The following is a 17,590-nucleotide window of genomic DNA, read 5'->3' on the forward strand; positions in this document are numbered from 1 at the left end:
TCTTACACAGAATGTAAGATCTTTACTATATTAGCAGTTTTCATATAAAACCCTAGTTTGCTTTAATACTAGCCTTCTTGGTGGCATTTGAAAAGATATAACTAGAAACAATCGTAATTGTTTTTTTCATTGAGAAGGTGTCTTACCACCTTAAGGAAACTTGCTCCTTTGCTTTTGAAGTTTTTTCTCTCTCTTGAACAGGACTTGCTACAGTACTCTGCATACTTTATGCAGAATGACTGAAAACAAGAGAAGAGTTACGAAGACCTGACATCTGCTACAAAGAACCAGCATGGCTTCCAGTCCCCTTTGGTCTGTAAAGTGGCAAACCAGCACGACAGTGATTGAGAGGGGCTGCTCACTTCTTGGATCAAGAATCAGTAGCTACTCCTGATAGCTCTTTAAATAACTGTACTTTCCAGAAGTGGTTTCCTATTCTTCTGTACAATGCCATGTACAAAGTGCAATAACCACTAGCAAATACACAACAGAAGGAGTTTAAAAGCCATGCTCTTCTTCCTTAAAAAAAAAAAAGAAATGATGGGTTTCTACAAACCCACAAACAGAGAAGGATGGCCAAGTAAAAGGGCAACTAACAGGGTAGTGCAAATTTCCTTAAGTAGCTCTAATAACAAACTTAGAACATTAGAACTGCCTTGAATATGGGCTTGCAGGAAATGTTCACTTCGCACTGTGATGTGATAATACATGGCATGAACAACTGACTAGGATAGATGAGATCAAAATCATGTTCTTCCAGTGTTGAAAAGTGTAGGCTGAACCTACAGCTAGAAAAAGCAGATGACTAGTATTTTTCTAAATACTTCTGATCTGGCTCATTTGTTTCTATGTATAGTATGTTTTAATACCACTATGTTCAATTATCAGAGTGATAACTACATACCTTGATGTCTTGGCTGAAATTACTGATTTTCTGCCACCCTGCATTGGTCAGATGGTAGTTCACCCAGCGTAGCAAGAGCTCTTCTGGTGAAAGCTTCATTAACTGATCTAGTTCTTCCCCTTCATTTAGCAAAGCGATTAGAGCTAAAGAGAAGTTTGAAAGAAAGCTGAAATAATTGCCATCATGGTTTCAAAGCATTAGTTACAAATTGTACACATTACAATAGCTAGCATTACACTTACCTTCATTTCTGGAGATCTCAATATCAGCAAAAAGACCAGCTTTTATGATCTGCCACAAGAGCCCTAATACCAAGTGGGGTTTTCCTTCTTGTAAATCTTGTGATCCAATATTGACAACCGTACAGCCAATAGCAGATGCTGAGTTCAGAGCCAAGTTTAGGTTTTCCTATTCAGAATATCAACATTTAACAAACTTATGAGGTTGCGAATCTTTGTAGCTTTAATATGAACAAATTTACTAAGTGTCTGAATTTTTTTAAGTGTCTAATTTTCTAAGTGTCTGAAGCTATAAGAACTTATGGATTAGTTGAATGGTTCGCAGTGCATCCTAGAGATTTCTTGTGAAAAACCACGTGTCCTATCAAAATTTATTGGATATCATCATTGGCAATGTTTAATGTGAACCCAGCAAAAAATTGTGGATCACCTTCCACTGCTTGGATTGCTAATCAGTCTTATTTGTATTTCACAGGTATCACATACACAAATTAGACAATATTGCCCAAAATACCAGGGACTTGATTCAGTAGAAAAATGTGTTTATATGGTATTTTGCCCTGTGTAGGAAGCTACTGACATCACTGCCACCACAGCCATTATCTTGGCTCTTATACAGGCTGACACATTTAGTCAAGCAACTCAAAGTGTGATTGAACAGCATTAGAAAATCAGAGCCATTCAACATGCTGACACTGAAAGTGAAGCTAATGATCGCCACAAATGAAATATTACAAAAAAAGGCAGGTGTCATATTACTCTTTTTCCTCTCCAGTGTCATACTTTAACTATCTACAGGGATAGCATAAGCACATGTATTATTGTATTTGCTGACACATAACCCTTAAATAAGTGGAGATTACAAGACCCAATTGGAGGATTTAGAATATGGTATGGTGTTAACTTTCCATATTTTCATGTCGCCATCTGAAATTGAAAGTCTGTCCAGTAACTGAAGCTTTTAAACAGGATTTATTTTCTCCTTAGGCTGGTAACTTAAGGATCTACTTCCTTCTTCCACACCTGTTTTCTCATATCCAAAATAATTTCTTAAAAACAGGTTCTCCTCAACTATTTCATGGCTCATACACAGCCAAAAAAACATAGAGCTTCTCATCTTTTGTCCAAGCCACTCTCCGCTACTGAAAACACATCATCTTAGCATATAGTATACAGCTATGCAGATACTTTCTGCATTGCATCCCTAAATTTGACCCAGACATCCACTCAGAAATTTAACATTATTTTGTTCAGATTCTTAGTAAAGTAAAAAGGAACATAGTGAAACAACTAAGGAAAGCATGAAGACAAAGCTTTCCTGTAAGCCATTTAAGAAACAGAAGACTTCAGTTGAGTTCATTAGAGAATACAATTTCATGCTTTGACATTTTAAAATACATAGGACTATTTTTTTCTCCACCAGAATAACTGTCATTAAAACAAAGCTATAAAAAATATATTTTACTTTCTCATTTGTGGCAAGTTCCTATTTGTGCAGTACTTACAGATATAGTGAAAGGAGTGAGTTTCTTCTTATTAATAGCCCTTTCATCAATTGTATCTGGTTGTGAGAAGTTAATCATTTTGCTAAGGAAGAAAAGCCAGAGTTTATTCAAACTTCCACTTCTGAGAAAACATGCTTCATTATTTGGTTAAAACATGAACACTTGAAACTAGCTGTAAATGTCTGACAAGATTAAAAAAGACAACCTCATTCATTAAATCTTTTCTCCTTGTTAAATAATTGGACGTTCATCCAGAAACACCCATATAATACCTAATTAAAGAAATTTGAGCAATTGGATTTATACTTAAGTAACAGAGCATGTCTGTGCTGTCAAAAAAAGATCCTCAGTGATTATGACTGTAAATTATTGACATTTAAATAGTCTCCAGTGTAAGTGTTTGTACGATAACTAATTCTTCTGCACTGCATTTCTATAGTTTCTTGCACTTACAACAACCTCAAATACTAATTCACACCAATACTAATGAGCTTATCCACTGTTACCATTGTGCAGAAGTACTGTTAGTCACTAACTACAAAATTACAGCAGACTAGAGTTTAGGGATGTACTATATGCTGTTTTGCCACAGATTTAAGTCAGATTTCTGTTTCTCCCATTCTATGATTTAGTAAATATATTTATTAACTTTGAAAATCTTTGCAATTCGAAATATTTTATTCTTCTGGCTAACGAATATGTGAACTGTGTAATTATCTCCTTCATAAACTGCCTGTGCATATCTGGCATTGATGATAATGGATCTGAAGAGGAAACCATTTCTATAATATATGCACAGTCATAAAAATTTACTAAAAATAATATTTCTATAGGCAAACAGATTTTTCCCATCCTACACATTGGTTACCATATTTATGAGCTGAGTCCCCATGTTGAAGGCTATCAAAAGTTTTCCAATTCACTTCACTGTGATCAGCACTTAACCTCTGAGATGAGTTTCTTCTTTTTCGTGCAGCCATTGACTCACCAAAGGAGGATGCCATCTGCAAGGCATTTAAAAAGACTAGCATCTGATGGGTTCATGGGAAGGAGGTGTTTACAGTCTGGGTCATCTTGTAGAGCTTTATTTATCCAATTAACAAAAGCAACTTTTTCTTCCTCTGAAAAGAAAAACAGCATTAAAATAATCTATAATTAATAGAGAATAGATTAAAATGTAACGAAGCCAAAAATTAAGTCTAGTTACTACTATTATGCCAAAGGAGTATTTCACCTGCAGCCCCACATTCTGTCAGTGTTTGTTTTCATTTTTCACTCTGGCAAAGATGCCTAACTTACCTCTGAGTGCAGCATGAAGCTAGCGACAAATTCAACAGCCACCTTTTAATAAAGTGCCACCCAAATTTGTCTTGTCCATCTCCACATGCTTTCTCTTTGTTAATTTGCTTTCAACAGCAACATTTTCCAGTTTTCTTCTTTTTCCATCTCTAGTGCAAATTTAAAGGGTCTTCCCCTGTCAGGCAAAATTTATTCATGCTTATTTATTACCTGAATAAGAGTGCTGCGTCCCCTCAGTAGATATTGAGGATGTTCCTCCAAGTGCTGTAATACCCAGCTTCTTGTTTATTGATTTTCGGTAAGATTTGCTAACATCTTTACTTTTCAATTCCTGAATTATCTGCAATAAGAAAGACAGAGAGCATTGTGATTAATTATACCTTCAAATAGCTACTTATGTATTAAATCATAACAGCCCTCTATCTAGAGTCAGTAAAGAACCTGAATGCCTTTCTCTGTTATATGCATTAACTCTTGAAAACAGATTTGCAACAACTAGAACATATTTATTTTGCTTATGTCATCATATGCTTTACAGTAAAAGGTTACCACATAAAACTTACACACCTTTAAGCAAGGTGACTGATAGTATTTTCCAAGAGCCTACAATGTAAACCATATAGGATATACTGTTATGTCCTGAATTTGCCCACACACTGTAGAGGTCTCAGAACTGACAATAAACAATAGGTAACACATAAAACTCTTTACTTGGATGCAAATAATTGCATCTCCCCTGTGAAACTGTGCAAACTAAATTATTGAAAAGAGACATGAATAGCTAAATGAGCAACCCAATGCAATTAGCAGTAGTACTCTAAAGTCAAAACAAAAACTAACCATCCCCAAGCACACAGATAAACCAACAGCTTGAATAGGTTTTGATTCTCTTAAAGCACACTAGATTGTGACCCACACTTAAAAAACATCTAAACACTTCAAAGTTACTTGCTTACAGTGAAAAATTTTCCTCACTCCTAATATAAAAAGTAGCCTTTAGTATAGAGATTGAACATACTAGCACTAGCATTAGTGTATCACTAAGAGAATTTAAAGGTTGATTATCCAATGTACTACTACTCTGTTACCAAAGCAAGATTAGACCAAACAGTTTCTAAAAATATATAGTCCAGCTCTTCATTTTTGGGGAAGTAAGAAGTAGGACTGCTCTGAACTACCATGTTCTCTCATGCTGCCCAAATGAGACCTACTAAATCAAATGGAAGAGTAAAATTCAAAGACTGGACAATAATTATATAAGACGTTGTAAATTGTCACAGAAAACCCTCCCGTGCTCAAGCTAGTGCTTAGCTGTGTATTAAAGAACATATTCTATTCTTTAGGTAGTAGCTAAATAACTAGTTCTTATTCATTTTCTAAAGACCAATTCTTAAAACCAAAGTACTGCAAATTAAAGCAAAGTCCAAAAGAAATGTCTTACAGAGACAAATTCTTCAAAGTTGATTTTCCCGTCTTTGCTGCTGTCTGTTACTGCAATGATTTTTTCTACTATCTCCCGTACTTTGTAACCAGGCAAGGGTAGACTTGCTTCTTTAAACAGATCTTGAAGCTCATAATCACTGACATAACCACTGTTGTCAATATCTGCAAAGCAAAAACACAAGCTGGTTTTATACTTAAAGAACCCAGTATAACATCTGTTGAGAATAAATCAAGTGCAAGAGATATACATAGGAAAAGATTATTTCTTCCTGTGACTTCACAACATACATAAGCAAGCATGAACAAATACTTACGTATTAGAAACATAATTGGCTGGGAGGTGTGACAGCCTGCTCTGTATTTTCACAGGAACTATGCTATAACACCAAAGCACGCTATAACAAGATAGCAAATTTGTAAATAGCTAAAATTAAGCTTTTTTAAGATGCCAACAAAATTTTCAACAAAACCCTCAAATGAAAGAAAGATCAAATATTACATTTTTTCTGTCAGTATCGTTCTACCTGAAATCAGTATACTCATATCGGAGACAAATTGTTGTTAGAACAGCATGCTTACACAAGAGCCACTTGTTGTCTTGCTTACACAAGAACTCTATGTGACTCTGACTGATTTTGTTTCTTATCCTAATACCTGGCAGACATTTTCTGCTCTTCAAAACTTTTGATGTGGTAAGGCTTAACTGTGAAGAATAAATCCAGGATGATCTGCATCTGTTTATTAAAGGTGACATTTCTTAATCTATTAGCTAGCTCTGTTGGTAGCAATTTGTACTGATACCTTTATTTACGGTGGACTCCCAAGACCACATCAGGAATGTCCACGTGCAACAGAGGATCAGAAAGCTTTTCTCAACATGAGGTGTCGTATAGCTCCACAGTTGTGAAGTGAATGGGTATAGCTCATAAAAATAACTTAATGCAAGACTGACTCAGTCTAATTTGTGTTACTCTTGATGAACACCACAACAACACAGCAGAAACTATAAGAATTGAATTGACACGAGTCAGAAACAGAATAAGGTGACCTGGTCACTCTTGTAACATGCCAATGTGCTCCCACTTTGTTTTTCAGGTTTATTGGTTAAAAGACTTCTCTCCATGCTTTTTTCTGATATCAGAACTCTGCCAGTAATACCAGAGTGAATGAACACATATCACATTATAGAAGGGCAAGTAAAAAAATACACTTTCATCTCTAGCCATAATTAATTGCTATTCATTAATTTCCCTGTAATCCATACTACACAGCATCTGTACAGCTTCGTAAAGAAGCCACATTTCACTGCTGATGGAAGGACAAAAAAATAAAGGTTACTGTCTTTTTATGTTTTGTATACTACCAACAATTCACAGATCACTGTACAGTGAAACTTTATGCTTGTACACAAATTAATCCATCCATTGTCTGGCTTACCTGTCAGACACATAACAACACACGTAATAACAGTGATGGTCTAAAGAGCAGAGGACATGCTCACAATCTCACTCAGATTACCAGCTATGTTAGTTCGCTGGGCTCATCTTTCACTGAGGTAAGTTTCCACGGTGACAAGCAGAGACAAAGACATTGCTTTTCTTGCAGTTTATCAATGCAGCTGCAAGCAATTTATTCACAAAAACATTGAGAATGAAAAGATGGAAAAAGAAGAAAACCTAGATGATGTTTAATTTTGATGCTTTACAGAAAGCATATTAGAAGAAGGAAAGTGCTTTTTCAGTGAGCAGAAAGAAGATGGTGAAAAACAAACAAATAGAAAAGCTGTACCAAAACACTATTGGCGGCTGGTAAGATAGGCTACTACTCACTGGACTGATACGTGTATGCAGTGGTCTTTTCTTTGGTCTGTCATTCCAGCTCCTGGAAGCTATAGCCACCTTGAGCTAGACTACATCAAGATGATTGTTCTATACAAACTGATTAATTATTAACCATGGACACATCTTATTCCTTTAGCATTTCTAGCCTTTTTTTGTTTCAAAACATACTAAAACAATGAGTTCACAGTTTTATTATTTGCCATGCATAAATATTATTGCTTTTTGGTTTAAGCTTCCTGACCCTTTACTGAGCATCACTTGACACATGTATTGACAGAAACCAAGCAATTTCCTGTTCACCTTAACACACGGTGTTACAGATTTCTAATATACAGCTTCACAACAGTCTCTTTACTGAGTTGGAGAGTCCTAACATTTAGGACTCTTCTTGGCTGAAGCTGTTCCATAATTTTCATCTACAGTGATTACCATGCCTTAACCCCAAAACAAGCTTTTCACCTGTTTGTGCAAGTAGGATTATTTTCTCTTCAAGTATATTATTTTGCAGGTACTGACACTGCATTTCAGCTGCTGTTGAGACAACTGTTTTGTTGTTGTCATTCTTTTGTTTTTCAAAGTGCTTTTGCTCTATTACTAGCATAAAAATAAAAGCATATGAACAGTAGAGGGGGGAAAGGCAAGGCAAAGAGGAGTGTCCGTCTGCTGGGTCCTTCAACTATCAGAACCAACACAAAATACAGATATATAAGTAGCTGTTATTAAAGAAAAATTCTTCTGTGATTCTGGAGTTTAAGGCTTGCACTCAAAATTATTTTGAATTACTGTGAAATGACCCTGCTATCCCATTATGAGTAATTACAAATACGCTCAATTGCTTTGCTGAGCTGCACAGTTACACACCACCCCCTCAGAACTGTGGAAAACAAGACATAAAGCAGATGTGAACTTCAGTGTGCACAAGTTTATTGCAATCTGGAAATAAGGGTTAGTAGCTCACTAACTAATTTCTCGCTATTTCTGTTTACGCTCAGGTTAATCTGAAAACATCCTGTCAAACATAAAAAATCATTGAGTTAAATTATTAGCATCTGCTAGCTTTAAAGGCAAGATCAGAAAGTCTCCAAGTTTAGCTTAGTTAAAATGTAAAGTTACATCCAACAAACTGAAAGACAAGTTACTAGTTTTTACTTTAAGTTTGCAAGTAAAGCAGAAACAGAGTCAATTATCTAGGTCAACAATAAACATGAGAACATTTAATAATTTAAGTTTTATCACAACAAAATTTTGTTGAGATTTAAGGAGTTCCAATAACTGATTTTTGAGATGTATTATGCTGCAAATACATTAATTTTTGAGCTGGACAGTTGTATTATTTATGTTATTTTACCTGTTTCCATTGCTGAAGTTGAAAGAAGTGAAGAAACACAGTTGCATCGAAAACAAGTGGTTTTAAATAAGCATTCTTAGTTTCTTAGCTATTATTTGCAACAGAAAGAAAACATAGCCCTATTAAACCAAAGTGATCCATAAAGATTTTGTCCACAAAAACCTACATGGCTCTGCAGTGTTATTGGCATCCTTATTATCTTCTTATCCAAAACATACCTATCTTATCGAATGCTTCTCTTAGTTCATCAAGCTCTTCTCGAGAGATAGTAGTTACGTTGTTCTCCATGTTCTGACAGCAAGAAGCGTCGTCCTCAGTTGCTTACACCTAACAATAATTAACGAGATGTTACATGGCATCAGTTCCGAATACATACTAATACAAGTTACTGATCTTTTTAGTACCAGGTATCAGACCTATATGGCACCTCCAGGCCTGACACAACATTACAAACAACACTTGAAAGCACATTTAAATACCCAGCAATTCTTCCCTGTAATAGCAACTGAGAACTTACAACAGCGACTCCAATTGCATATGTGCGATGTTTTCATTCACCTAGAATAACTGACAGTTAACCTCCACCACATGAGCAATTTTCCAACATCAATATTGTCACCTCATACTTCAAGAGATTTTAGAAAAAATAATTTCTATGTGCAATGCAGCATCATTGCCAATTAGTGGTTAGTATTGGAATTTAGTCCTGCAAGCACCAAGCACTTGCACAGCAGGAAGCCTCAGTGGGACACATTCACGTTTACACTTAACAGTGGGTGAACACTGATCATCTTTCCCCAGCTGCTGCAAAAGTTACCATCCCCTGACAAACCTATTGCCTCCTAACACTCTTGAAGAGTGAAATAAGAGGCCTTTACTCAGCACAATGACTGGAATCTCAATATGAATATACTTTCTCCAACCAACTTCATGCAGAAAGCCAACCAAAACAGAAGACACCTTCCACAGGGCTGATATTAACCCCCCATGGCACGTGGTTGCCCGTTCCCTCTTATCCAGACTTTGCCCATGGTTTTATAACAGGATGAGTCAGCCCTTTGTTAGGCAGTACAAATTCATAAAGAGGTTATGCTCAGCTGTCTCAATATGCAAGGTTCTATTTGCATTTGTCTTTTGCCACCACGCACACACCCTTTGTGTGTACGAAGTAAGCCTGCTATTGCACCCATCGTAGTATCGTGAAGCTGCACGCAACACTCTGCTTGTAGACATCATGCCACAGATGGTGCTGTGGCTACCAGAGTTTCATCTTTGCTTTTATTTTATAAATAAAAACTGACAAAAATACATCTCAATTAGTATTTTCATCAAAGTTGTTCAGTTACATAATTTTTCCCTTCTGGTTTAGTTGTTTCCGATGTAGCGGTTTTGCTTAAGAGCAAGAAAAATATTCCTGATAGACAGTTTATCCTTCATTCACAAGAAAGATATTCAGATCTGCCATACACAACTAATTCTCCACCAAAAAAAGAACACAACAGCACTACACCATTACCCACTATGGTCAGCAACAACTAGGTGTACCATGGCCTCATGTCAGTAGCCGCTGAAGTGTCTCCTGATTTCAAAATCATGTTCTCTGGGGTTTATGTTTTGAAGTCTGTGCTCATCTGTAACCAGAGCTAGACACTTCCTTCAAAAAGAAAATGACTTGGAAGTTGAGGTTCTGGTACAACAAACTTCAAGTGCAGCCCATGGTTTTAAGGAAAAAAAGTATCAAGAGACATGGTAAAACCCTTTAAGGTAGCAGCTGGTTTGCCAAACCATGCAAGAAAATAACACAAGAAAACATTTGTCACAACAGTGACTGTCACAAAGTACAAAAGTAAAATGCTTACTTGGGCCCTAACTGCAGCACAAGCACTTCATCTACACTTACACTTGTCTAAGATACAGGGAGCGAGTAAGTCCCATGTAACACCCAGCTGAGTCTCATCTGAGCGAGTTTCTGCTTCTTCTAAGGTATACCCATAGTAGTTTAGTTATCTTCTATGATGCTAGATGAAAAAAAGTTCTTAACCAAGTGTGTTATTTCAATTAAATCCTGCCTACTTCATTTATGTTAGTATTTTCTCTGTCTTCACTGGAACTGCTCTTGTGGTTCACACAGGATATGGCCTTGAATGTGGGTGGTGAGTTAAGTCTTTTTCCTTCGTGTCACTCGATCTTCTTTAAGTACTAGATTTAAAATCCTACTCATCCATTTTGCTAAGCTTACTAGCAGCGTGTACCAGGCTTCATACTCAAAAAAAAAAAAAGACTTTACACACAGACATTTCTGGAAGTACAGAAACCTGATTAAAAATAAAGAAAGAATGGATTGTGGGAAAAATGAAAAAAATAAACGTTTAAATCTAAATTATTAAGAAAATGAAAAGGCCTGAAGCTGCAGAGACATAGAAGACACTCCTTTGAAATATGAAAACAGGATGTCAAAGCCTAAATGAAATATTAGGCCACCAAGGTACAAAAGACAGCAATACTTCCCTCATACTGTTAATGTCTTAAACTACTTATCATTACCCTGAATCAGATTTTATTAAAGACAAATTTTCAGAAGTTGAAATGTAATTAGTTTCACTTATCTTTTATGTCTCATAACTTAGATCTCCCACCATATTCTATACCAGAAAATAGCAGTCTTGGATTTCCAAAGACACTGGTTATTTCAGGACCACAGTAGACACATCTGTTCTTGAATGAAGCAGATAAATAAAGCTAATACCTCTGCTTTAGAGAGACACTCTTAAATACCCTATTATATAATTACTGTGTAAATTAGCTGGTCAATTAAATGGCAGAAGTGCTGCAATTATGGTTGTGGCATTCAGAAGAGATCTAGTTTGAGCAAGCAGAGACAAATGTCTAAAATTTTTAGACCTTGCAGACAGTTTCAATACACAAACTTCTCATCTAGGCTAATAAATACCTTGCACACATGTATCACCACCCAAGGCTGACAAGATTTAACATCAAGCCTACAAAAGTACGTGTCAATTGGAACCATGCTTGCCTGCTGATAACAACATAAGTTCATTTACAGATAACATGTTTCTCTGTAACCTGATGGTGTTCATGCAACATTAAGATTTTCTGTAGCCTGTAGTGATATTAAATCATCATCTGCTGCCCCAGGACAGGGTAGCTACAAACACTGTTTTTATGCTGAGAAAGTACGCTTGATCCTCTTTTAAATCCTAGCCAGTATTCTTACCATGAACTGACATTATTCATCCATCCCTAGCCTGCCTTCTACACCTGGAAGGCTTTTTGTATCTGAAGACAATTCACTGGAGTCTCCTGGAAATGTTCCGCATCCAACACTAATGGAAACTACTGTTGGTATCATTGTGGTATTTCTTTGTGCGTGGAAGAGTATTTGCAGCTGATCAACAGCCAGGGATACAGTAAGCAGGCCAAACAGCAGTTCCTGTCTCTTTTTTGACCTCTTATCAAGGCTGTCAGAAAAAAAACCAGAGCGACTGATTGGCAATCAGCCCCAATGGTTTCCTCCATCCCTGCAGGCAACTGGCAATTGCTGTTTCAGCTTCATTTCAAATTCTATTTGCCCTGTTTTCGTGCTGCAGCTGCTTCCGCAACTACAATGGATGTTACAAATGCTGACTCAAGAGCTTATTTTCTTTTGTTGCTGTTCTTTTTGTCTGGTACTAGAGACACACCTCCTCCTTCCTGGTGCAAATACCACTCGCTCTCTGCATCATCCTTCAATTTGTTGTTTCTAATGACAGCCAACCTAGCATAATTGTCAAATACAGGTTGTGCAGAAGAATTACCACTTTGATATCAATGATTAGTTATTGGTATGTACTACCTACAATTACAAAACATTAACATTTGACTTCTCTTACCAAGCTTTGACTCAAACTGATATACAGTTTAATGCAAAGACAAAACAAAGAAACAAGAAAAAAAAACAGAACAAAAACATCCCACTACATTTAAGCCATTGTCAGATTAAACTAGAAGCTCTAACCTGTTTCAGAGAGAAATTAATGCTTTACCACGTATAAGAGATACAAAAGGAACTTTACAATGAGGATGTGCATGAGATATTCTCCATATTCAGTAGGACAGAAAATAATGCTATATTGTAACTGAGAAAAAGCTAATTAAACATTAGCAAAGACTTGTATATTACAGAAACAGTAATCATTGGAACTAACTACCATTGATACACAGAATTTTGGCTCTATATTAATATACGGATACATACACACATTTCTGTTGCCTTTTCAAGAACATAAAACTCCTGCCCAACTTTTTTTTTTTAATGCTACATTGAAAGATCTTTTTTCTTACGCTACAATTATTCTTGACCTCCATATATAGGTGATGATTAGAGGCCAACTACAGCAATTCTTTAACAACATGAAAGGACAAATTATTTTTCCCATATCAGTGAAAAAGCTGCACAAGACAAAGAGGGTAGAATTACGCGTCATGTTATCTAAAGTGAAAGAGTTCTTAACTGTGGAATAGGATAGTCCTCTAAAGGTAGAATGAAGGAATCGAAAATACCTGTAGAATGACGAGCTATCAGCACTGGGTCTGATAAAGAAAAAATATACATATCTTTGTTTGTATATATACAAACAGACACCTAATGCAGCAAGGAGGATGCCAATATAACTTTGAAACAGGACATGACTGAAAGGTCAAAGTAATTAGCTCTATCAACATAACACGTGCATACATATAAAATAAAGACTGCAGCTCCTGAAGTGTGTTGCTATTTAAAAAAAAAGAAAAAAAAAGGAGGCAGGGTACAATTACAGTATTAGGTATAGTTACTAACAGAGTAATGTGAACTGCAAAGTGCATTTTAACATTCCATTTTGTTGCATAAAATCAAGGAATTATGCACTGCAACCAATTAGAAGTATAACAAAGCAAAACAGTTCCTTAAATATCATACGGTCAGGGTGAAGCTTCACTATCTTAAAGAGTCGGCGCATGCGAGTTTCATCCTGAGCTTATAAACATGGCTAAAATGTATCCATAAATGGATATATTTATGACCAGCAGAAGTATTTAGTAATTACTCAAAGTTAGATGGTAACAGTGAAAAAGTGTCATTTTTCAACATATAAACTGATACTCCACAGAATTTTCCTCACTCTTCTAGGCACAGCATTAGGCAGTGAACAAGGTACAATTTAACAGGGAGCAGATTATATTTTTAAACTTCTCCCAGAACTGTACATACTAATCTTTGCTAGAGTAGAGCTATCAAACCAGCCAGAGAAATTCTATATCAATGAAATATGCATTTTATGTAAGGAGGACTAGAAGACTTGCACTCAAGTTAATTACTCACTCTATAGGAATTTATTCAACATAGTACAGTAAATCTGGTCAACAGTAAAATCAACATTTTCTACTATGCCTTTAAGATAAACATGGGTGACTCAAGAATAAATAGCAAAACAATAAGCTGATATATTTAGCTTTTAGACAGGTCATGGGCCTGATCCAAAACCACTTATTACAGTATAAATAAATAATAATTTCACTTAACAGAATAATTTTGTGAGACTTATGTCAGGATGAAGAACAATTCTATTATAAACAGATAGATGTTTAGTTTAGAAAGCTACCTGTTCATCCAAACAAAATGCCTCCAGCTTCCCTGGCTGCTGAGTATACAGAATAGCCATGCAAATTCATCGATAGTATCAGTTTCATGCAGTTCCATTCACATGCATCATTCAACATGCTCTCAGCCTAACTGTGCTTTGTATTGTTGCACTCAGCATTACTAATAAAAAGAAAATCAAAGGAAAGCTTACCTATGCCAGAAGGACTACCTCTATGTCACTGATTTTGAAATAGAGCTATTATGTGCAGAGTTCACAGAAATACCTTGCCTACTACATTCTGGAAACCTCAACTGTTAGCAGTTTAGCAACATAAACCATTTGGGCAAATTCAGCCAGGCCAGGCTGGACCTGTTTTGGTCTTGTTAATTTATTATTTTTCCTAGAAGTTCAAGTTTCATCTACATCCAGCAGAGAATTGGGAGTGTTTTTATCCCCTCTGTGCTTTGCAACAGGAACTTGAATTGTGTCTACCTCATACCCACAGGCAAAGCAACGTCTGCTCATCTCAGCCAACATTACCCCACATTTAGCCTGATTTATAAAACTCCTTAAAATCCCCACTTCAGTGCGTTGCGTCAAGATTTCTTTCAGGCTGTAGTCTTCCATTTCACTTGGATGAAGCATGTCGTTGTCTAGGATAGCAAATGGCAGGCAAAATCCAGCTCTGTAATTGCTCTTTGCAGCCGTCAAGCACCTTCCCCCTCCAGTTCCGAAGGCCAAGAGCGAAGGTCGGCCATTCCCGGTCTTCCAAGTCCCACAGCAGGTCACAGGCTTCCCTTTGCCTCACCTGCGTTACTGCTGCAAACTGTGGTATTAATGAGCACATCGTCACCACCAGCAAATCTCAACTACCTGAAACAACGACATTTCTGGGAAACTGGGATACTGGGATAACGCAAATCAATACCACTAGCCCTGCAGAGCTGTGTGCATTAATGAGTATTTTCCTCACATTAGTGGTATTTGCTAATGTTTATAAGATAAAGTAACTCAGAACACACTAGTTGCCATTCGATTGTGCAAGTAGCACAAAACAGCAAAGTTAAATCTGTGTATATTGGTAATACAGAGTACCCTGGGCTCCGCACCTCCTAACAAACCACTTCCAGATGGAAAAAAAAAAAAAAGTATGCACAACACTGCATCCATGCAACAAGCAGTTTTTGGTTTAGGACTTGAAAATAAGAAGCACATCAGTATTAGAAATACAGATTTTTTTTTCCACAGGTCCCTTGATAAGAGACAATACTTCGGTTTTTAATACAAAAACAAGACATCCTTTAATCTAAAGCAAAGTCATCACAGTTTTGAGAAAATACAAGAACTGCACTTTACATTTTGCTTAATGAAAGCTTCCAGATGAGGAATTTTGAACTGTCTGCATCTTGTATGTAATACAAATATATCAGCTTTCCAACAAATTAGCAAGAAGAGAATCTTAGTATACAATACAAAATACTAAACAGTTGTGTCATAATAAGCAACAAATTAAGGGACTTGAATAATAGAGTTTCCCTACAGAATCTCTGACATGATTAAATTCAAAGAACTCTGATCCAAACTGAAGGTCAGATACAGTGAATCTGCTCAAGTGGCACATATTATTGATTTTATTATGCATAACCTTTGTCTTGGTGAAAGTTCATTAACACCATACACATAGTACTCTAGCTTTGCCAGGAAAAGCACAGGCACGTAAGGAAAATGAAAGTACGGTAGGAATTTGCATGCACTCAAACCATAAATCTGAACTACCTTTGATGCTATCTAAGTCTCCTTCTTGATCAATTTCAAATACTTCTAAATATTTCTTTCATTCCTCACCAACACAAATATTTAATTGGGAGAAGATTACAAAAGACACAAGGACTTTATAAACAAACATTGCAACTATCCACATTGCAACTGGCATGGTATTTCTTCCAAGATTGGAGCAATCAGCTCTTGTTTAGTGCTGCTGTATCAGTGATGTGGTTATTGTAATCACGAACGTTCCTCAAGGACTCAGTTACATATCTCACTATATGCATGGACAATCATTGAGGCATTCACTATGGGATTTTTAAGTAAAATATTTGGATTTTCAAATAAGAAACTCTTGCATCCAGTGACAAAATCTGCATACCATAACAAGGACATGGAAAAACAGGCAGGAGCAGTGACAAGAGAACTGGGACTAGAGAGCAGCCATGGAAACAGGAGCTCACGTAGAAGACCTTTTGTTGAATAAATTCTAGAACAATTGTCCCCTCCAGCATATTAGAAAGTTCACATTTGTAGAAACCACTGGGACTGTAATACATGTGATCTTTGCTGGTGTGGTATTAACCTTCCCAATTTCAATCATTTTTTGTGCTGCTTTAGCATCCACCATACTATCAAAAGCCTAGAATAATTTTTACCTTTTACTGATACAGTTAAAACCAGTGGTCACAAAGGAAATCTGGAAGTCCTGGTATAAAACTCTTGAAACTTGCAGCCTGTATCTGAGAAGCTGTATGGCTTACAGTTATAGGAACCCATTTCCACTTGGGTGCTTCAAATACGTACCTTAGTTACAAGTAGGGCAACTACTATCCCCATTTACAATCACATGCATTTGTAATGAAGAATTTTATTCACTTTGAGCATTAACATGTTTTCCTTGATTCAAGAACACTCCCAAGCCTGCCCATTGTAACTCAAAGTAACGTTAACTTAAATGAGGTAACCCCATCAGATCATCTTATTATCCAAGTTTAAAGGCGTTTTTTTTTTTTAAATAAAAAAAATAAACATTTAAAGGCACTGTTTAGAAAGCAAACATCTAATTTTTCTATTTTAGAGGTGGCAACGTCTGTATTTCAAGTAATAAGTGGTTACAGAGCTAGCTTCAAGTTGATCAGCAAGGTTCCAGGAGTTCACACTTGGGTCAGGCTAGATTAAGGTGACTTGGTGGAAGAAGTCGCTTCACTTGTATACATACTATCCTGTTTACTGTTTAGAAAGCATAAACACCATAATGTTTACACTGGCCCCAAAAGCATTTGACTGATCCCTGAACAGAAACCATGTATGTCCTTCTTTCAAGAAGTTCAATCCATTCAATATACTATTTCACATATTATGACCTTCTCTGTTATCTCCAGCGATACCACCCACATCAGCCCCACGGATGGATCATTTGGTGCTCTCCAAAAAGCAGTTCATTGTACTGAAACCCATGTCCCATGCCAACTAGCTGCTTGGCTTCCCTGCACACACGTGTGCCAGACCCTCCTTCCCAAAGCGCCTCCGCAGGGCCCAGCCAATGCACCCCTTGTGCTCCGCCCTTTCTGCATCACCACCTCACATATCTGACCTCGTCCCTATATCCACTGGTCTCACCCA

General features: G+C 36.7%; 1 protein-coding gene across 4 annotated transcripts in view; it reads right to left on the reverse strand.

Annotated features, from left to right (window-relative positions):
- PLS1 (plastin 1) overlaps positions 1 to 17,590 on the reverse strand; it is a 40,458-nt gene that overhangs the window by 13,959 nt on the left and 8,909 nt on the right. For all 4 annotated transcript variants that reach the window (XM_083848191.1, XM_083848194.1, XM_083848192.1 and 1 more), the window contains exons 2-8: positions 8,798 to 8,906; positions 5,389 to 5,552; positions 4,158 to 4,287; positions 3,637 to 3,769; positions 2,649 to 2,730; positions 1,147 to 1,312; positions 905 to 1,047 (exon numbers count right to left, since the gene is read on the reverse strand). In XM_083848191.1, the coding sequence (XP_083704317.1) occupies positions 905 to 1,047; positions 1,147 to 1,312; positions 2,649 to 2,730; positions 3,637 to 3,769; positions 4,158 to 4,287; positions 5,389 to 5,552; positions 8,798 to 8,867 (888 nt within the window). In that variant the 5' untranslated portion in view covers positions 8,868 to 8,906. The remainder of the gene's footprint in view (positions 1 to 904; positions 1,048 to 1,146; positions 1,313 to 2,648; positions 2,731 to 3,636; positions 3,770 to 4,157; positions 4,288 to 5,388; positions 5,553 to 8,797; positions 8,907 to 17,590) is intronic.

The sequence above is a fragment of the Anser anser genome, assembly GCF_964211835.1.
Source record: "Anser anser genome assembly, chromosome: 9".
Classification (NCBI taxonomy): Eukaryota; Metazoa; Chordata; class Aves; order Anseriformes; family Anatidae; genus Anser; species Anser anser.